Source organism: Herpailurus yagouaroundi, unplaced genomic scaffold (genome assembly GCF_014898765.1).
Source record: "Herpailurus yagouaroundi ecotype Mexico unplaced genomic scaffold, PumYag 29, whole genome shotgun sequence".
In the NCBI taxonomy this organism is placed as follows: domain Eukaryota; kingdom Metazoa; phylum Chordata; class Mammalia; order Carnivora; family Felidae; genus Herpailurus; species Herpailurus yagouaroundi.
Genome location: NW_024412377.1, coordinates 43551178 through 43572784, shown reverse-complemented (window position 1 = coordinate 43572784; position 21607 = coordinate 43551178). Strand labels below are relative to the sequence as shown.

The 21607-nt window shown below is 47.3% G+C and overlaps 1 protein-coding gene across 1 annotated transcript; it reads right to left on the bottom strand.

The window, feature by feature from the left end:
* Window positions 1-295: 295 nt before the first annotated feature.
* GM2A (ganglioside GM2 activator) lies at window positions 296-15017 on the bottom strand. The gene is made up of 4 exons (XM_040498049.1): window positions 14721-15017; window positions 8880-9032; window positions 2352-2534; window positions 296-1967 (listed from the first exon to the last, which is right to left on the bottom strand). Exons 1-4 carry the CDS (start codon window positions 14808-14810, stop codon window positions 1812-1814), a joined length of 582 nt encoding a protein of 193 aa, XP_040353983.1. The 5' UTR covers window positions 14811-15017; the 3' UTR covers window positions 296-1811.
* Between the last annotated feature and the right edge of the window lie 6590 nt (window positions 15018-21607).

The window sequence follows — 21607 nt, the reverse complement described above, 5'->3', positions numbered from 1 at the left end:
GAACTAAAGAACAACTGTGAGAATAAGATCAAAAAAGGCCAACAAGGGACAAGGCTGGAGAGGTCACCGAGTGACAGGAAAGCAAAAAAGCAAACCAAGGAAAGTTGGATGGTGATGATGCAGAACGAAGCAGAGATACCAAGCAGCTCAAGAGGCAGAAACAGAAGAGACGGTCCCCGGGATCGCCTGGGCTCCGGGACAAACCTCCCTGGCAGGAACAGCTCACCACAGACAAGCTCCTAAAATGCCGAGATGTGCTCCATGGACAAATACACGGCCAAGACAAAGGAGGAACTGTCAGCAAGTTAAAAAGGTTTATTACCATTCCGGGCTTCAAATGAGCCCAGAAACTGGGGGTGATCTGTGGGTCAGTAAGTTGTCATGGAGGACGGGACGATGGACGAATCCAGGCACCTGATGTGAGGTCACCGTTCTTCGCTGGATCCTCGCTCTACAGAGCAGCTGCCGGTGGGTTCCGGCTCTTTCAGTGTCTGCCCCACTCACCCTGACAGTGCTCCCAGGCTGGGGCAGGCTGCCTCACGATCCCCGCGGCTCACAGCTCGGAGAGGCTGCGTTCCCGTCCCCTAGCGCTGGAAGAGGCTGCTCTGTGGGTCAGACACTATCGGTTTGTACGTAGGGAGGGAGAGACGGTACAGGACGAGCGGTCTCAAGACTGAAAGGGCAGGGGGAATGCAGGTTTGTACATCGGAGGTCGCAAACTGGCCATCCGGGGCCAGATTTCCCCACTGACAAGTCAGTTTGGCCCTTTTGGCGTGCACAGTGTCTTAAAAAATAATTAGTTGCCAATATTTAAAAACTCTAAGATTTCATATAAAAGTCTGGATTTCTGGCCTCGCCGGGGGGTTGTGGGGGGGGTGGAATTGAGAATATTTGGCAATACTGGGCCCACAACATTCTCTGGTGACACCAAGTGGCCATAGTTCCACAGCAGCTGCCCCTAAGGGCTGAATGCACTCTTTCTGACTCATCCCAGGCCCCATCATCCCTGATAATATCCCAGCTCAAGACTGGACATCAGCTGCCTTGTAACAATGCATATGTGCTGCTGTAAAAAGGGAAAAAAACATGCTGGAAGCAATATGTTCCTGGTGGTCCTGGTCGCTTGTGCTTGGCCCTGTAGGCACCTGAGTTTGTAACCTATCTTAAATACATAGGAGCATTCTTAAATACCTCTCCCAGTGAAGCCTTCTGCTACATGCCCTGCCTCTCCAGGATACGCTATGTCCCACCATTCACTGAGTAAATCTAGAAAAGAATACTGAATTAATCATAGGAGTTAATGGAGGAACAGACCGAGATGAACTACTGCAGCCCCTTCGTTGTAAGAGGGGATTAGAGTAAAACACCAACTGTTAATACTCTCATTCTGTTTTGGAATCAGTGACAAAAAAAAAAAAAATTTTTTTAAGAAAATCACGAAGGTACTTCAGGAAACCAAGATGGGGTCAGTCTGAGCTTGAGGGTACAAAATATATTGGTCCCATTCCTTGACTGTTTAGAAACAGAGTTAAGCTCTTAGAAAGCCACAGGGTTGAGGAGGGAAATGGAGCGGCCAGCATGGCAGGTGCCTCAGGCTATCAAGTACTGCCCAGCTCCTCCCTAGGTTGGGGCTGCCTAGCCGCGTCTAAAATATCGGTGGCACAGAATGATTTTCAGCAAGGGTAGTGGCGTCGTTGCAGAAATGGCCTTGAAGGGGGACAGAGAGTCAGACTTGGACCTTGGCAAATGCAAGACAGAAGAAGAGGGACATCTTCCTCACACCCCTTCATTCTGCTGTGGCTGGTGCCACATTATTTGCCCTTCAGAGAGGCAGAGATCTTGACACAGCCCAGACGCTCCCCACCGCTGCTGAGGACCGTCTTGATGCGGTAGTGCCCAGAGCTAAGCCAGCCGGGCACCTCCAGCTGGGGCAGGGTGAAATCACTCTCCGGCAGTGAGTAGACGCCCTGCAGGAAAACCCAGGGGTCACAGGTCAGTGGCAGCCTCCTGATGGGACTCTCCTGCAGTTGCCTGTCGGACTGCAGCCACGAACCTGTTCCTCCTCCCACTCTCCCGACAAGCACGCAAGATTAGAGATCGCCATAGCCCTGCAGAGCACGGAGTGTGATCGCTAAAGGGCAGGGGAGGGCACACTGCAGTGCAAGTCTCCCGGTTCGAACACCGGTGGATAAACCAAGGCTCCCGGAAGATAAGCGGTTTGGGATAGATCACACCCACTTACATCCACAGATATCTAGGTCTGCAGGAGGAGAAGGCAAGAACCCTTCTCTCCAGACCCCATGTCTTTACTCCAGCCCCAGAAATGATGCTCTCCCTCCCTGAGTACGTACTGCTTTGAAGGGACAGTGGCAGGGAAGCCCGTAGGTGTGCAGGGGCTCTGGGCAGGGCTCTCCAGGGGGAATTACAGTGTCAATTATTTGGCAGAAGTCTTCATAGGTACAGCTGCCAATTTGTTCCACACATGGGACTTTGGCCCAGAAGCCAGCCACTTCTTTTTCCACAGTTAGCTCCACCTGGCAAGACAGAGTTTGAAAAAGCATAAATCCCAAGGCAAACATACCAGCTCTTCTACATCTTTGAAAGGTCAGCATTTCATTTTAATCACAGAATCTCTAACTAGATGGGGTCTTGGAGATATTCGGATTCAGAAATGACAATACTGCGGCACATGTTCCATTGCTAACCTTTTCCTGTGCCTGAGGCAGATATTAATAATTGCTGTGATTTTTTTTTTCTCCCTATTGACTGAACCACCGTCTTAGGTTTCTTTAGATAGTCATTTCCACTGGTTAAAGCTAACACTCGAGTTGAAATGCATTCGTCCTTGAACTGCTAACTGGCTAATTGGCATTGCTTCCTCGATCTCCCTTCTCGGCCCAACCCTGGCTTTACAACCCTCCTCTGTGGAGAACTTCAGGCGGTACCACCAGCCGATCGGAGCTGGTGACCAACATGAAACCGATTTGCTATTCGTGGATCAAACTTTCTCTGTCGAGCCATAAAGGACAGAATTTGAAACAAGAGGAATTCATAGGGAGATCACTTTGGGATTGATGTAAGGAAGATCTTCTTACCAACCACAGCTAGGGTGCAACAGACAGAACTACCACGAGAAGTGGCGGGCTCCCTGGACCCAGCCACGGAAGGACCCCTGAGCCCAGAGAGAAGCTAGATGAGAAGATCTGTGATGCGTGTCACACCTCCATGCCATCATGATTGAACTCCTGTTCTAGAGCTTGCGGCTGACCCAGAAGTGGCCAGACCTCCAGGTGGACATGCCAGCTGAGCCTGGCCCATGCTAAACAATCACTAAGTGAGTAGTCTCTCTGGACCATGTTCGTGCCCCACCAAATGTATCAAGGGAAAACAGAAAAGGGCTGAAGGAAGCGAGCTCATTCAAGCGTCTGATTCTGTATGGGCAGGAAACTACAACTTTAGGATCCCTTTCAGCTCTGACATTCTAGCATTCTATGTTCCTCAGCCTCAAGGCTTGCTTGATTTAGGGCTTTTGTTTCTAACAGACAAACCCCGGTGGGCACTTATTCCCCCAAGCCTGCTGGGTTTTTTAGGCTGGCTCCCCAGGCTGTCAGCTATCCAACTGCCCCAGAGGTCAGGACCCAGGCCCAGGCCTAAGGGAGACGTCAATATAGCCTGTGGACAAACTCAAACTACTTCTCTGGCTGACCTCAGGCCGCTCTGCTGACACACACATTATCCCGCATGGTCCCCTCCCGGCCTTCTTTTCTGCTCTCCTGCCAAACCTGCCCCAGCCCCTTTGCACTGAAAGAGTATTTGGAAAGCTACGTCCTAGTGTTGTGCCCTGGTGGGGAGCTACTGCTCGATTCGCCCTTTCCCTTACCGGCAAAAGCAGGGTATTTTAGAGTGCCTAGCTTTCTCACACCACCCCACCACAGAGTGAGACAATGGCTGTAAATCACTTAGTGGTGGTGCCTGAAATCCAGACGTTAACTCCTGCATGACAACCTGTCCCACCTTCTCTCTTAGCCAGTACCATCTCCCCAGCCCTTGCTTCACCAACACCCCAATGAAAATGGTTGAGCCAGCTGTGCCCTGAACAAGATGAGGGGGCCAGCGGGGGGCCAAGTCCTGCCTGGGGTGTTCCCCCCAGGCTGGAAGGCTATGGGGCTGTACCGCCAGAAGGCACCGTGCCTCCCCCAGCCAGGACAAGCACAGCACAGGAGGTACTCAGAACAGAAGGCAACAGGAGCTTTTGAGGCAGCAGCCATGCCTACCATTTGGGGATTGCAAATCATGGCCCATTTCCCAATCCCTGTTCTCAACCTACTTGCTCCTCTGGCTCAGGAAAGCAAGCAAGGCTGGGCCCTAAGTCCAGCCGTCTCTCCAGTCCAAGACTTCCTTGGCAGTTAGGTAGCTCAGATAGATTACCTTAATAAACTTGTGGTCATGGGACCTGTCCTGAAAACAAGACAGACGGAGGCACCGACAGGTAAGCGAGGCAGGATCCCTGCGCCTGCTGGGGCCCGCGGGCAGGTCCCTTCCCCATCAGGCGTCCACTCCTCCAACTTAACAATGGAATATTTGGATCTCATGATCTCAAAGACACCTACCAGTTCTGACATCCTGAGCATAAAAATTTCTTACAGGTTGAAAAGAAATTATTTCTTTTGGCTTCCACCACAGGGATAGACACACAAAGGCTCTAGATCTAGACACTCTGATAGCAACTGAAAGGGAGGCAGTTATAGAGGCCTCAGGCAGGGGCACTGCAGGTACATGACTTTAGTGGGTGGGGAGGGGGGCCCGGGGGGGGTGGGGGGGGAGTCCAAACCATCCGGACTGAAAGCCATATGTCTCAAAGCCCAAAATAAGCACATATGCCAAATGAAGCAGCAATTTATGATTCCTGAGGATAGGAAAGCTAGGGTCCAGTCTGGAACTTGAGAGAGGACCCGCAGAAGGGAGTTAGTATGCCAAATCCAGTGGAGCAAGTCAAAAGAGGAAAAGGGAGTTCCAGGGGTAGGTTCAGTCTTGCCCTTGGCTCATGGAATCTGGGCAACCAGCTTCTAAACACTGAAGCAGGGGCTAAGTCCATCCAGGTCCAAGATGGGACTCTGGATTAAAAAAAAAAAAAAAAATTCTACTTCAGCAAGATCAGAGGAAGAGGATGGGCCGGCTCTCCTGCTAGCAGGCTGTGTGGGCCTGGACCACTCGCTCCCTGGGCCTCAGTAACAAGGGGTAGACGCCACTGATCTCAAGAGGCCTCCAGGTTCATAAGGGGCTACAGTCTGAGCAACTCTCCCAAGGGGGTCTCTGCCGGGCAAGGTAAAGTTCTGGAGCACTCGCCTGCAAACACACCGAGCACTAAGTCCACCTCCGTGCCAAGAAGAGTTCAGGAACAGGGAACACAACAAAAGGACACCAGCCTTGGATGTGCTAATAACTCCAGGACCCGGGGCAGGTCACACCTTCTGAGAGTCTCCCTTTCCCTGATCTGTAAGATGAGGCTAATCATCTTTTCTCCTACACAAGTGTTCAGAGGCTTTCATTTAATAGCTAATATGCATATACCCTGAAAAGTAAAGGAACTAAACCAAAAATAAATGCGAAGAGAAATGTAGGGGGAAGGGAAAGGGCTAAGAGAATCTGAGCTCGGTTTTCACAAAGTGCAATGGCCCAAATTTGTAACAGGTAAGGAAAGGGGAGGTCCATCTTAATGGCCTTTGAAGAAGCCATGAAAAGTAGGCTGGGGGCAGAAGGAGTTCACTGGCTTTTTCCTTCCATGTCAGATGCACAGCATCAGGGAAAAGCCAGCATTCTGTGTAATGGTGAGAGGAGAGCAAGCATCGTGGCACCTGCCAAAGAGCCCTACACTCCACATTCAGCAGGAGCATGGAAATGGCATTTGTGTGACTCTCATAGATTATCTCTTGATAAACAGCTAAAGAAAATGCAATGATCGGGGTACCTGGGTGGCTCAGTCAGTTAAGCCTCTGACCTGCTCTAGTCATGATCTCACGGCTTGTGAGTTCAAGCCCCATGTCAGGCTCTGTGCTGACAACTCAGAGCCTGGAGCCTGCTTCAGATTTTGTGTCTCCCTCTCTCTCTGCCCCTCCCCATGCTCATGCTTTCTCTCTCTCTCAAAAATAAATAAAACATTAGAAAAATTTGAAAAAGAAAATGCAACGATCTAGCTTGGAGAAGACTTGGAAGGAGGTACAAGGGAAGACAGGGCCCAAGAGCTGTCCACACATCCAGGGCTTCTGTCTGGGGCCATAGGAAAAGACTGACACTAACTGAACCATTAACAAGAGTTGACATGTACTGAGCAGGTCTTGTGCAAAGCACTCTATGTTATTAACACAGTAAATGCCCGTGTGAGAAGTAAGGGAGATGATTCATTTTCAGAAGTACCAAATAAAAGCTGTATTGTCTAATTAACAACAGGTTTACAACCAACTGGAAAATGTATGAACCCCTCCCCCACCACAGTGGAGTCCCAAACCCTCCGACACTTCACTTCCTGGTTCTTCCCCTCTCCGTTTCTCGGCTTTGCAATGAACATGCACCAAAGAACTGAAGTCTCTGCATCACCTCAAAGAATGCACATTTGTTCCAATCAGACTACTTTTTGCCTTACATGGGCATAGGCCACTTCCGGTAAGGCTGTAACCTCTGTAGTGCTCAGCCAATGAGGAATCAGGGGAGGGACTTGCAGGCTAGGAGATAAATCGCCTGCTGTAACCGCCCCAGTGTGCCTCCCTGAGTGTGCCTCTCCATCAGACACCTGCTCTTGCAAGAACATTCATTAAAGCCTCGCTGCACTGTGCTCTGAGTCTCCACGCACCCCCTTTGATTGAGTCAGTGAGTTTACTTCTCACAGTCCACAAGCAACCTATGAGGTAGCTGTGATTCAGCCAAGTCTAAGGGCAGTTATAGACACAGATTCCAAATCAGAAACTGTTTATTTATTTTTTTACTGTTTAAATATTTTTTAGAGAGGGAGAAAAAAAAAAGGCTCCATACTCCGTGCAGAGCCTAAAGTGGGTCTCGATGCCACAACTGTGAGATCAAGACCTGAGCTGCAATCAAGACTCGGACCCTCAACTGACTGAGCCACCCAGGCACCTGCAGAAACCTTTTAAAGAATCAAAGCAACACTGGTGCTAGAATATCTGCAAAAGGATAATCTGAAGGGCTTATCAGAATATGGAATAAAGGCACCAATTCAAAGTAGTAAGAAGGATACAATGTATGGTATTTAAAAAGCCTTCATTGTTCTTTCAAAAAAAAAAAAAAAGCTACAAAAAAAAAAAAAAAAAAAAAAGCATGTAAATAGCCACCCCCAAAATAGGCAACAGGCATGAACAAACTGGCTCTTCCCAGAGTAAACACAAAAGGCAAGAAAACTTATGAAAGACATTTAACCTCATTAGGAAGGACATAAAATACTGGAAAACATTTTCAGAAAATGCTCAGTATCAACAAATGTGTGGAAAAAGGCAAATCCCTTGCTGGTTAGGGAATACATGGGCTCAAACATCTGAAGGCACTTGGGCAGTATGTATCTAAAGACCTAAAAAAGTCTCTGTCTAGATAGTCAGAAAAGTACAAAAAGATACATTACAAGGATAATTTCAGCAAAGGTGTTTATACCAGCCAAAAAATAAACAAAAGCCAGACAAACAAACAAAAAACCACCCCGGAAACAAACTAAATGTCTGACAATAGATTTGTTAAGTATATCAGGACAGATCTGCAACAGAATATTTCTGCCAAAAAAAAAAAAAAAAATGATGCCAAACACCATACAAAGAAGTATAGAGGGGCAACCTGTGTGGCTCAGTCGTTTAAGCGTTTGACTTCGGCTCAGGTCATGATCTCAAGGTTTGGGGGTTCGAGCCCCGCGTTGGACTCTGGGCTGACAGCTCTGAGCCTGGAGCCTGCTTCAAATTCTGTATCTCCCTCTCTCTCTCCCCCTCCCCGCTCAAGCTCTGTCTCTCTCTCTCAAACATAAACATTAAAAGAAAATTTAAAAAGAAAGAAAGAAAGAAAGAAAGAAAGAAAGAAAGAAAGAACATACAGTATGATGCCCCAAAAAGCAAGTTTAACAGCACATGCCACAAAAACCCATTTGTGTGGGGAGGCTGGATGGCTTGGTTGGTTAAACATCCCACTCTTGGTCTTGGCTCAGGTCATGATATCACGGTTCATGGGTTGGAGCCCCATATTGGACTCTGCACTGACAGTGCAGGGGCTGCTTGGGATTCTCTCTCTCTCTCTCTCTCTCTCTCTCTCTCTCTCTCTCTCCCCCTCCCTCCCCTGCTCACGCTCTCCCTCTCTCTCTCAAAATAAATAAACATTAACAAAAAAACCATTAGTATAAATGTACATATATTTACAACTGTAGAAAACATTCTGACAATATGTAAATAGCTAATAATGACTCTCATGAGGACTCAGATTACAGGAGGACATTTACAAGAAGCATTGCTTATTTTCATACATACCCATTCAAAATATGTGTGTGGGGACAGTTCCAGAGCTGAGCCTACCAAATGTTAAAAGTGCTTATCCCTGATCACTGGGTAGTGAGATTTCAGGCGAGTTAATTTTACCCCTTTTGACCATGTGTATTTTCTAAAGGGACGACATAGTATTTACTAAGTGATGTGTCTGTTTGTCCAAAACAAAATTGCCCAACTGGAGTTATCAGACAGTCTATGAATGTCCACATCCTTTGCTGCTCTGGGATTCCAGGATTGCACAATTACTCACCGTTGCCTGAGCATACATCCATCAGGACCCCTGTCAGCTGGCCCGTGGTACCTTCCCTCCAGCACCCCTGCCCTGACCCCGCCGCCCACCCCCAAGCTCACCTTTTGAGGACTAGTGAGGGGGACTTCAGTCCGGGCCTCGATGCTAACAGTCAAGTTCCCAGGAAAGGCAATGGGGTCAGGTTCCAGAGTCAGGCTTTTGATCACGGCAGGGTCCTTCCCCTCATCACAGTTATCCCAGGAAAAGCTACTGAGCTGGGATGGCCAGGGACAATCAGACAGAAAGAAAAGAAAGGTCAGAAACAACAACAGAATAGGCTACTGATGGCATGACGTTGGGCAAGGTGCCTCCCCTCCCTGGGCTTTATCTGCAACTCCGTATCTGTAAGCCCAGGATAACATTTGTACCCATTCTAAAAGACTCAAAAGACATCATCTCCCAAAAGTATGCTGTCAAGTATAAAGTACAATACACCAGACCTTGAGCTTCATATCCACCCTCAGTAGGTACCTTCTCTGATTGCCCACCCCCTGACCCCAACCACCCCTCTCCAGCCAGTCTTGGTATCTCCTTAGAGGGAAGCCCCCAGAGGATTCACCTTTGCAGCCCCATGTCCAGGACCTTATTCAGGTCACACCCGTGCCCAATCCATGGCCAGGAACAATAGGAAACTTAACACTGTGGGAAAGCCCACCCTCAAGGGGTATGCAATTGGCCCAGGGAGAGACTTGGACACACATGGAGAGACCCCCAGTGGGCTGCTCGTTGATGAACCCCAATGAATGAGCTTCACCAGTCTTAACCAGTGCTTCCTTCCTCTCATCCTATTGCCCATGCCCTTCCCCATCTGGGTCACCCTCCCCGCTCTGCTGAGCCACTTCCTCTTCTTTTTCCACATCCCCCAGAGGCCTCCAGATTCCACCATCTTGTCTGGATACACATGACCACTGACTCCCCACCCCCACAGAACCCTGCCTGCTTGTCTATGATCTTTAACATTTCCTACATAGTGCAGACTCTGCTCGCCTACTCACACCCTTCCCAGCCTCCTGAAGACCACCTACAAGATACTTCAAATACTCCCACAAGCACATCCCATCTTGGAAGGAAAATCTACCACCCCCAAGCCCCCAAGCCCATCCTCCTTGTCAACACAGCCGACAGGGCTGAATGGAAACACCTAACCCAAGTTAGGCTGACAGATTCTCTCTGCCTCTGGGAAATTGAGATTAAGGCAAAAATCACTATGAGGACTTGGGCTTTGTGCTCAACCTTTGGGATGAGGCCAGAACACCTAGACCTGTGACCCACAGCCAAGCCAAAGTTCTGGAAGAGACAAGTACTGACTGATTTCTGGAAAAGGGAACAGAAGTGTCACCCCACCTGACCCACCCACCCATCTCAGTAGGCAGTATGGGGTAGCAGTGAAAGGCATGCCTCTGGAGTGAGACAGAAGGTAAATCAAAGAGGGGCGCCTGGGTGGCGCAGTCGGTTAAGCGTCCGACTTCAGCCAGGTCACGATCTTGCGGTCCGTGAGTTCGAGCCCCGCGTCAGGCTCTGGGCTGATGGCTCAGAGCCTGGAGCCTGTTTCGGATTCTGTGTCTCCCTCTCTCTCTGCTCCTCCCCCATTCATGCTCTGTCTCTCTCTGTCCCAAAAATAAATAAATGTTGAAAAAAAAAAAATTTAAAAAAAAAAAAAAAAAAGAAGGTAAATCAAAGATAGTCAAGGGGCACCTGGGTGGCTCAGTCAGTTAAGCGTCAGACTTCAGCTCAGGTCATGATCTCGCAGTTTGTGAGTTCGAGCCCCGCGTCAGGCTCTGTGCTGCCAGCTCAGAGCCTAGAACCTGCTTCAGATTCTGTGTCTCCCTCTCTCTGCCCCTCCCCTGCTCACGCTCTGTCTCAATAATAAATAAACGTTAAAAAATTTTTAAAAAAAAAGCTTTAGTCAATAGGTGTAGCTCAACCACCATATTGTGATTCTATAGGCCAGTTTCCCCTTTGGCACCCCAATTTCCATATCTTCTAAGTGGGGGCTGCATACTTTCTTCTCAGGGCTGTAGTCAGGATGATAGCATGCGCATAGAGCTCTTAACACAATGCCAGGCCCAAAGCATGAGCTGGCTCACTAAACAGCCATTGGATGGCCCAGCCTCCACTTCCCGCCATTAGTTTCATGAGATTCAAGTAAACTGCCCCTCACTTGAGCTTTTGGGCATTGGTTTCTGTCCCTTGGAATGAAACATCATGACATGAGGAAGAAAAGAAAAACAGGGTCTGATTCATGCCTGCATGCCCCACAGCCCCTTACACAAGGTAAGTGCCAATAAATGTTTCCTTCAATATTCATCCCACAAATATTTACGGAGCAATGATCACGGGCCCTGGGCTAAGTCTGTGTTAATAGTGGTAAACAATTAGAAATGTTCTTGCCCTGCCTTGAGGAGCTTACAGTCTAATGCCAATAAATATTACCCACTATGATTAACAGAGAGAATGTTGAGAGTAACGAATGACTTACTTAAATAGGGTGGTAAGGAAATGACACTTAAGCTGGTGGTAAGGAAATGACACTTAAGCTCATCCTGCAGGATGAGGAGTCAGCCATGTAAGTGCAGAGAAAGAATGTTCTTTCCAGGCAGAGGCAACATGGGCAAAGGCCCTGTGGTGGGAAGTTTAGCTGGTCTGGGCACTACAAGAAGGCCATTCGTTGGGCTAGATATAGTGGATGACTGACACAGATAAGGTTGGAGGGGTGGTGAGGTCATTTAACGTAGGACCTCACAGGTTATAATTGGGACCCTGGATTTACTATAAGTGCAATGGAACCCCATCGCAAGAAAGTGCCACAGTCTGGTTTATGGTTCAGAATGGATTGGAGAGGGACAAGTCTGGAAGGGGGACACCAGTCAGGAGGCCACTGTCAAATCAAAGAAATGTCTGCACTTAAGAGTTGGGCTGGAGGGTAAGTTGGAGGCCTAGCCATTTTCCGGGGCTGCTTTCACAGATTCTCAGGCAACCTGAGAACTGATTCCAGGCTCGGGCAGGTGCCCTGAGTATCCTGTCGGAGCTGAGGAACTCCCTCCCTTCTCCTAAGCTCCCTGTCCTTCAGGCTCTGGGGGAGGCATAAGAACTCAGTTTCCTGGTGCCCGACTAGAGGTTTCTATGGCAATGAATTCTGCACCTGGGTCCAGTCTCATCTGGAAAAGCAGGCGTGAAGGATTAGCAATGCCCACTGAGGGCCAAGCCTGGCACAGGGGTTCCCTCTTACCTGTGCGGGATACATTCCAAGACCCCCAGTGGATGCCTAAAATCACAGAGAGTCCTGAACCCTATATATACTGTGTCTTTTTCTATACATACTTTTTTTAATGATATATCATACCTATGATATATCTATGATAAAGTTTAACTTATAAATTAGGCACAGGAAGAGATTAACAACCTTAATAATAAAATAGAACAATTACAATAACATACCATAGTAACAGTTATGTGAATGTGGTCTCTCTCCCTCAAGATATCTTATTGTACTGCACTCACCCTCCTTGTGAAGATCGGCTTGACCAAGTGCCTGTCCAATGAGATGGGAGTGAGGTGCAGGATACAGGCACTGTGATATAGCATTGGGCTACTATTTGAAGAAGGATCATCTGCTTCCAGATTGCGACTGACCGGACTAACGGACACGATAGAAAGCGAAACCATGGAGAAGGAGGTGGCGTGGGGGCGGAACACTACTGTATTTGCCATCCCCAGTAAGGGCAGCTCTGGAGGCAAAAATATGGGTGACTATCACAGATCCGGGTTCCAATCATATCTCAGCCACTCGCGCTAGCTGAGACCATGGGTTCAGTTACCCACTTGAGGTTCGGTTTCCTCATCTATTAAATGGGCATAATTCTATCTTCTCACAGGGCTACTGGGAGAATGAGAAGACTGTACAGAATGTAAGATCACCACTCCTCAAGGCTGGCAAACCATGGAAACATGAGACTAAGAAGCTGTCACAGGTCAGAGGAGACTGAGCACTGTGGTGCCCTGGACTGCATCCTGGAACAGGAAGAGGGCATTCATGGGAAAACTGGTAAAACCCAAAGAAAGCCTAGAGTTTAGCTAATGGTGATGAGCCAATGTTGATGTCTCAGTTTGGACAAATGCGCAATGGTAACACAAGATGTTGACAGGAGGGGAAACCGAGTGAGGAGTATATGAGAACTCTGTAGTGTCTCTGCAACTTTCCTGTAAATCTAAAACTGTTTTCCCAAAACAGCTTATTAGAAAACACACACACACACACACACACACACACACAGCACAGAGTATGTGCACAATAAATGACGGTCATTATACAGTGTCACAGAGTCTATTAAGCACCTATTATATGCCCAGCACGGGACCAGACATTCTCCCCCCTGTCTAATGTGGGCCACAGCCCAGCGACATGAAACTGGTTCATGCTAGAAGAGGAAATGAAACTCAAGTTTCCAGATGCTTAAATGCTCACTATCACCCCACTGCTTTTATCTGCCCCATGGTCTCAGGCATAGGGGCTCTGAATCACATGAGCCCAGAGAAGAACAGAAAGTGCCACATGTTGTGCAATCTTAAGTGAGGCCCTATCCTCTGTGGGTCTGCGTGAGGTGAGCGAGCTCTCGGATGTCTCAGGGCCTCCCCCAGACCACTGATCGAAAGCCCTCTGGTCTGGGATGGCATCTATGGCCAAGACATATAAGAGAATTGGGGATATAGGGCAAGTTGGAGCTCTAGCCAGACTCCACCTCAAAGTGGTGGGCCCTGAAGCCAAGAGAAACATTCTCAACCTACATTCACAGACAAATTGTGAATCCTCCAGGCAAATAAGGCCAGGAGGTCCTTATGCCTTCATTCAACAGGCAAAATCAAATAGACCCCTTGCCCCTGGGGCAGGTTGAGGCCAAGCCCACTGGCTTAGATCACTTTCCTTGTTTAAGATTTTCAGAGCCTTTCCATTCATGAAAGCATTTCCCTTCACCCACATCCATCTAAGAAAGGTAGGCTGGTATCACCATGCCCATTTTACAGATGAGGAGACCAAGACTCAAGGAGCCCAAATGCCAGGCCCAGAGATTAGGCACATAGCAGGGATGAGAAGTCAAGCCTCAATCCTATTCCACTTTTCCCTACACCACACTGTTCCTCTCCTTGCTCTAAAGCAAATATTTCCAAGGTGGTCAGAGGCAGAGAGGCTGGGCCTCTCCTGAACAGCTGCCAGAGATAAGGTGTCTTGTCCATAGCTATGCAGCAAACAGGCAATGGAACTTGGCTTCTCCAGGTCTCAGAATGACAAAACTTCCCATTTTCAAGGGTCTGGAGCATGGGGTAAGAAGTGAAGGAGGAAGCCTGGAGGCTGGAGACTCTTCATGACCCATAACCACAAGCAGTGGATCACACGACTGGATCTGTGTCACCAGAAGAACGAGTGTGGGCCTTCCTGACTCTCAAACCCACCCACCCATCAGGACAAGCCGAGCCACAGAGCTGTACAGAAGGGGACAGGATGGGTGCCAGGCCTTTTTACCAGGAGTGGAAGGGGGAGGGGGCAGGTAAACAAGGATGAGGCTCTGGGCCTGGGAGCAGTTCATTAGTCTTGCAGTTCTGCCAAATTTCACCCCGATGCTGGGAAAGAGGGCAGGAGTAGAGACGTGAGGGAGATTAACCCTTCCCCAAAGTCTGGAGCAGAATAAGGCCTAACAGCCCACCCTCACTGTACAGATGGGTTAACCGAAACTCGTAGAGAGAAAAGGACCCACTCAATCTCCCACAGTTAGTGACTCTGGGAGGCTCTGTCACAGAGAAGGAATTCTGGAAACCAGAATAGCCACCCCCATAATCCCACTCCGACCCACACACCCCCAACTGGGCCGGCATGCTGGGAGCAGCCTCGGAAAGGAGAGAATGCTCACCTGTTTCAGGAAGACGAACTCAGGGGCCACAGGGCTGGCGAAAAGCAGGACCAAGAGGATCAGGAGCGGAGCCTGTACCTGGGGACTCATGGCAAGGGATAGGTCTGCGCGGGCCTAACTACTAGGTCTGTGCTGGCGGCGGCGCCTTTAAATACTTGCCTGCATTTATTATGCAAAGCGGGGTATTGCTATGCAAAGCTGAGCGCTGCCACTTCCAGGTTTGCCCCTCCCTGTCTGGATCTGAGATTTCAAGGCCTGGTGGTGGACCTCTCTCTCCCGACTCCGCCCCCAAGAGGTTTCTACTTGAGCCCCTCCCACTGCGCGAGGGCGTCAAGCCCCTCCTTCTGACGGGCGTTGGCCCAGCCAGGAGCGTGGAAGGGGCGGGGCTTAGGAGAGGGGCCGGAGCGAGGGGCGGGGCGGGGCGGGGCTGCTGTTTCCAGACCCAGGCTTTGCCCCGCGCTGCCTTTTTGTTTTCAAACTCACGCGCATTCCTTGAGCAAATGTCACGCTCCCTGTTCCTATTACGCTTTCCTGTATCCGTTTTACGAATTTCTGTGTCTTTTGAATAATTATAATCGTAATTGTAATTACTGAGAGTAAGTGCTTTAATGCATGCTAAGCACTGTTAAACATTTAATCCGTATTTTTGCCCCATTTTACCACTCAGGAAACCATACACGGTGAGGTTAGCTTTGCCAAGGTTATAGAGCTAGAAGGTGATAAAGCAAGGATTCTGCTCATATAGCCCATCAGATAAGATTTTTTTAAAGGCCTGATAGTAAATATTTTAGGCTTTCAGTCCATATAACCTGTATTACAACTATTTAACTGTGCCATTATAGCTCAGGGCGGACATAGACAACACATCAACTAATGGGCATGTCTGTGTTCCAATAAAACTTTACTCATGAAAATAGCCCACAGGCCATAGTTTGCTGATCCCTGTTTTAAATTTTTTTTTAATGTTTATTTATTTTTGAGAGAGACAGAATGTGAGCGGCGGAGGGGCAGAGAGAGAAGGAAACACAGAATCCAAAGCAGGCTCCAGGCTCTGAGCTGTCAGCACAGGACTCTAATTCAAGAAATGCGAGATCGTGAACTGAGCTGAAGTTGGCAGCACAAACAACTGAGCCACCCAGGCACCCCCCCCCCCAATTTAAATTCCAGTTAGTTAACACAGTATAATACTAGTTTCAGGTGTACAATGTAGTGATTCGACACTTCTAAACAACACCCAGTGCTCATCACAGCAGGTGCACTCCTTAATCCCCATCACCTACTTTAACCATCCCTTCACTCACCTTCCCTCTGATAAGCATCGGTTTGTTCTCTATAGGTAAGAGTCTGTTTCTTGGTTTGCCCCTCTGTCTTTTTTATTTCCTTTGCTCATTTGTTTTGTTTCTTAAATTCCACATGTAAGTGAAATCATATGCTATTTGTCTTTCTCTGACTGACTTATTTCACTTAGTGTAGTACTCTCTGGCTCCATCCATGTCATTGCGAATGGAAAGATTTCATTTTTTCTGTGGGTAATATTCCATTTTATATATATATATATATATATATATATATATATATATATATACACATATATATGTATACACACACACACACACACACACATACACACCACATCTTGTTTATCCATTCATCAGTCAGTGGACACTTGGGCTGTTTCCATAATTTGGCTATTGTTGATAATACTACTATAAACATTGGGGTGCATGTATCCCTTCAAATTGGTATTTTTGTATTCTTTGGGTAAATACCTAGTAGTGCAACTGCTAGATCATAGGGTCGTTCTATTTTTAACTTTTGAGGAACATCCATAGTGTTTCCCAGCGTGGCTGCACCAGTTTGCATTCCCACCAAGAGTGCAAGAGGGTTCCCCTTTCTCCGCATCCTCACCAATATCAGTTGTTTAGTATTTTTCACAGAGCTAGAACAAACAATCCTAAAATTTGTATAGAACCACGAGCACCCTGGATAGACAAAGCAATCTTGAAAAAGCCAAGCAAAGCTAGAGGCATCACAATTCCAGACTTCAACTTACCTTATGAAGCTGTAATAATCAAAACAGTATGTTCCTGGCACAAAAATAGACACATAGATTAGTGCAGCACAAAAGAAAACCCAGAAATGAACCCACAATGATACGGTCAACTAATCTTCAACAAAACAGAAAAGACTATCCAATGGGAAAAAGACTGTCTCTTTAACAAACGGTGTTGGGAAAACTGGACAGCAACATGCAAAAGAATAAAACTGGACCACTTTCTTACACCATACACAAAGATAAATGCAAAATGGATTAAAGGCCTAAATTTGAAACTTGAAACCATAAAAATCCTAGAAGAGAACACAGGCAGTAACCTCTTTGACACTGGCTGTAGCACCTTCTTTCTAGATGTATCTCCTAAGGTAAGGGAGACACAAGCAAAAATAAGCTATTGGGACTACATCGAAAGAAAAAGCTTCTGCACAACGAAGGAAACAATCAACAAAACTAAAAAGCAACTGACAGAATGGGAGAAGATATTTGCAAATGACATAGTTGGTAAATGACTAGTATCCAAAATATATAAAGAAGTTATAAAACTCAACACCCAAAAAATGAATAATCCAATTAAAAATGGGCAGAAGACATGAATAGACATTTTTCCAAAGACATACAACTGGCTAGCAGACACATGAAAAGATGGTCAATATCACTCATCATCAGGGAAATGAAAATCAAAACAACAAGGAGATATTACCTCACACCTGTCAGAATGGCTAAGATTAATATGTTTTTTTTTAATTATACACCTTCCTCCCATTCTGATGAGCTCTTCCCTCTCTCACCTAGAACAGTCTCTTCATCACACACAAGGTTACTTCCAGGCCCCTTGAGGTAGAGGACTTGTCCAATGACACAGCAGAAGCAAAATTAGTACTCACTTCTGCTGGGGTGCCTGGGTGGCTCAGTCAGTTGAGTGTCCAACTCTTGATTTCAGCTCAGGTCGCGATCCAGCTGTGGACTGAGCGTGGAGACTGCTTAAGATTCTCTGTCTCTCGGGGTGCCTGGGTGGTTCAGTCAGTTGAGGATCTGACTCTTGATTTCAGCTCAGGTCATGATCTCACAGTTGGTGACTTTGAGACACCCCCTTCTTGTATGCTCCCACTTTCTCTCTCTCTCTCAAAAATAAATTAATTAGAAAAAAGAAGATTTATTTTCTCTCTCCCTCTGCCCCTCTCCCCACTCATGCATGCGCTCTCCCTCTAAAATTAAAAAACAAGCAAAAATTTTTAAGAAAGTAAAAAAAAAAAGAACTCACTTCTAAAGCTGATCCCACAGTGGTATGAGAGATGTCCATGTGGCTGCACTCGGTGGTGGCTGTGTGGGTGGTGGGTAGGGGAACTGGGTGCCAGTGCTGGTATCCCCGGGAGCCTCATTGGGAAATAGAGAGGGAGTGTGCACTGACTTTCTTCCAGCATCATTCCTTCTCCACCTTTGTACCTGCCAAAGACCCTCAACCCCATTACCCACTTCCTCCCCACTCCTCAATACCAGGCACACTCCTTCACACAAGAACTTAATGATCTTGGGCATAAAAAGTTAATGCCACCTTGGAGGATCTCTCAATGAGTGGGCACATTCCTCATGCATGACAGTATCTGACACCTCCATTTGAAGGGCTTTGGAGATGTTGGAAGGCCACAGACACAGTGACTGGAAACCAAGACCATAACCAAAGTGGAAGGTGAAACAGGACAGCGGCTTGTTCAGAGTGCTTACTTCATGTCAGGCAGACCCAGGCCTTTGTCCGGCGAGAGAGCCTAGCTAAGGACCTTAACCTCTCTGGCATCAGTTTCCTCATCTGCAAAACAAAGATGATGATGATGATGATGATGATAATAAACTACTTCTGGTGCTATTCATTCAACAAATAACTTACCGATTTTTTTTTTAATTTTGAACACATTTTTTTTTAATGTTTATTTTTTTTTTGAGAGAGAGAGAGAGAGAGAGACAGAGTGAGCAGGGGAAGAGTAGAGACAGAGGGAGACACAGAATCAGAAGCAGGCTCCAGGCTCCAGCTTGTCAGCACAGAGCCGGACCTAGGGCTCAAACTTACAAACCAGGAGATCATGACCTGAGTCGAAGTCAGGTCCTTACCCGACTGAGACACCCAGGCGCCCAGTAACTTACAGATTTAACAGTTGAACTAGATAAAGGCCCCGCCCCCACCCTTACAATCCTCCCCCATCCCAATAAAGTCTATTCCAGAAAGGCACTCCATCAGTAGATAAGGACATACACAAGACGTTGATGAGGGACCATAAGGCAAGCTGAGGGCAAAATACTAGCTAGCACCCCCACCCCCACCCCCAGGTGGGATACGTGTGATATTCCTCAGGCACTCCTGGCTGCCCAAGAACAAAGGAAAGGGAAGAAAACAAATGGTTCACTGAGGGAGATCACAGTCCTACAGGACACGAGTCTCCATGAGTTTACAAGTATCTTAGTAAATTACAAGAAAAAGGCAATCCTGGGGCGCCTGGGTGGCTCAGTGGGTTAAGCATCTGACTTCGGCTCAGGTCATGATCTCGCGGTCCGTGAGTTCGAGCCCCACGTCAGGCTCTGTGCTGATAGCTCAGAGCCTGGAGCCTGTTTCAGATTCTGTGTCTCCCTCTCTCTCTGACCCTCCTCTGTTCATGCTGTCTCTCCCTGTCTCAAAAATAAATAAACGTTAAAAAAAAAATTTTTTTTTTTAAAAGAAAAAGGCAATCCTATCAATAGCCTAATCTCCAGAAACCTACAGTTTCCTGGAGCCCCAACATCACTTTTCCCTCCAAAGTGATATGGGGAACAAAGGCCAGAAGGAAATGGCAGTAAAATCAAATTTCCTTATAACCTGCAGCCCATTGACCAGTACTTGGGGCAAATACAGAGTAGAACATTTCTCCAGGGACCCCCTACTGTCCTAAGGTTAATGCCTTACTAGAGGAAAAACAACCTTAGCTTGACAACAGCAAGGCCTCTGGTATCTTAGGCGTCCTCTTCAGCACATCAAAGTCCTTCTGGAGGCCTCGGGTTTGCCTTTACCTCTCCAACTCCATAGTATATAACGAGTCACCCCTCACAACCCAGGGCAGGTCTTTCTGCCCGCGGGTCCTGTCCCTGAGCTTTAATAAAATCACCTTTTTACACCAAACATGTCTTCAAGAATTCTTTCTTGGCTGTCAGCTCTGAATCCCCACCATTCCAAAACCTCATCAATATCCCCAGAGTAATTATACCAGAAGACAAGAAATACAAAGTGTGGGGGGTTGCCTTCTTGAGTCTGGTAAGAAATCTCTGAGGAGGTGGACTTTGACCACCCTGGAGACAAATGAGAAACATTTGGGCTAAAAGCCAATGTGAAACTTGAACACGGCCAAGACCACCAGGCCATGGTTCCCAGGAGGGCTCCGCACCACTATCATCTAGGGAGCGTTTAAAAATCCCCATCCCCAGGCCCACACTCCAGACCAATTATAACTAAATCTCCGGCATTGGTGTATTTTTTAATTCCAGGCAATTCTAATATGTAGCTAAGATTGACATCCAGTAATGTGATGCACCAGGCAGACAACAGGTGCACACATACATAAAAGCAGCAATTATTAAAACAAGGCTCTTGTCTTTGAAGAAATCACATTCTAAGAGTGATGGGTTGGAAACACTGGAAATTGTTATCACCCTAACGTTCACGGTCATGGGCTTCCTGAAGGAGTAACAGGGTCTGAGCCCCGGAATAACATGGTCCAGGATGACCTATGTCGTGCTAGTGTGGGGTGAGAGTGAATGTCGCTGGAGACCCAGCGTGTGCATAAAGGCTGGAATGGTGAGTTCCCTGAGTGTAATGAGGAGTGCTTACTGACGTGGGGAACAAAGGCAGAAGGAAATGGTAGATGAAATTAAAGTTCCTTATAGCCGGCAGCCCACTGACAGACAAATACTTGAGGCAGGTAGAGTATGACATTCCTCCAGGAACTCCCTACTATCTTACTGTTAAAGTTTTGCTAGGGGGAGAGACAACCTTAGCTAGGCCTCCAGGATCCATGAGTCTTCTTAACATATGAAAATCCTTTTGGAAACTTCCCATTGCCTTTACCTCCCCCAACTCCCAAGTATATAATCCGTCACGCTTCACAATCCTGGGGCAGCTCTTTGTGCCCACGGGTCCTGTCCCCAGTGCTTTAATAAAACCACCTTTTTTGCACTGAAGATGTCTCAAGAATTCTTTCTCGGCCTTCAGCTCCAAACCCCAACGCTTTCCACATCACTTACCACTTCAAATGCCTATGAAGCAGGCACGGAGGCAGATGCAGAGGTCACAGACATGCAACACCAGCCTCAAACATGATTTGTTTGTAAGGTGTGTCTTAGAAATTTACTTAGTTGCCAACGAATAATGAAAACAAGTGATTCCTCATTAAATTGTGAATTTCCAACTTTTTCTGAAAAAATCAGAGAATCTGGACACACCAGCTTGCCCTCCCACAGGGCAACAGTCCATTGAAGCTGAACTGTCATTGACCCTTTAGGTGGGGTCTGGGCTCAGCAGTCTCCAGAGCCCCCCTAGGCAACGCATCCCATCTCCCACTTTTGTTACAGCCTGATCTCTGTGGGGTTTCAACCCAAGCTTAGTCTGGACATCTGGCGTTAAACCATGGTTATTCTGGTCAGTACCGGATCATTTTCAAAAAGAAGGTACAATCATAGCTCTCATAACAGATAGAAAATGAGCACACGTGAGAGATTTTGTTTAACTTGAACTCTACCGAGGGAAACAGATGTTACAACCAGAGCAAAGTCTGAAAAGCAGACACATTTGTAGATCTGGGACATTGAGATAAGT

Bases quoted from the DNA above. Each gene is read 5' to 3' on its own strand.
- GM2A (XM_040498049.1), bottom strand. From the start codon at position 14,810: ATGAGTCCCCAGGTACAGGCTCCGCTCCTGATCCTCTTGGTCCTGCTT. The intron at 9,033-14,720 runs GTGAGCATTCTC...TGGCCATCCCAG, and splicing joins AGTTCGTCTTCCTGAAACAG to CTCAGTAGCTTTTCCTGGGA. The intron at 2,535-8,879 runs GTGAGCTTGGGG...CTGTCTTGCCAG, and splicing joins CCCTCACTAGTCCTCAAAAG to GTGGAGCTAACTGTGGAAAA.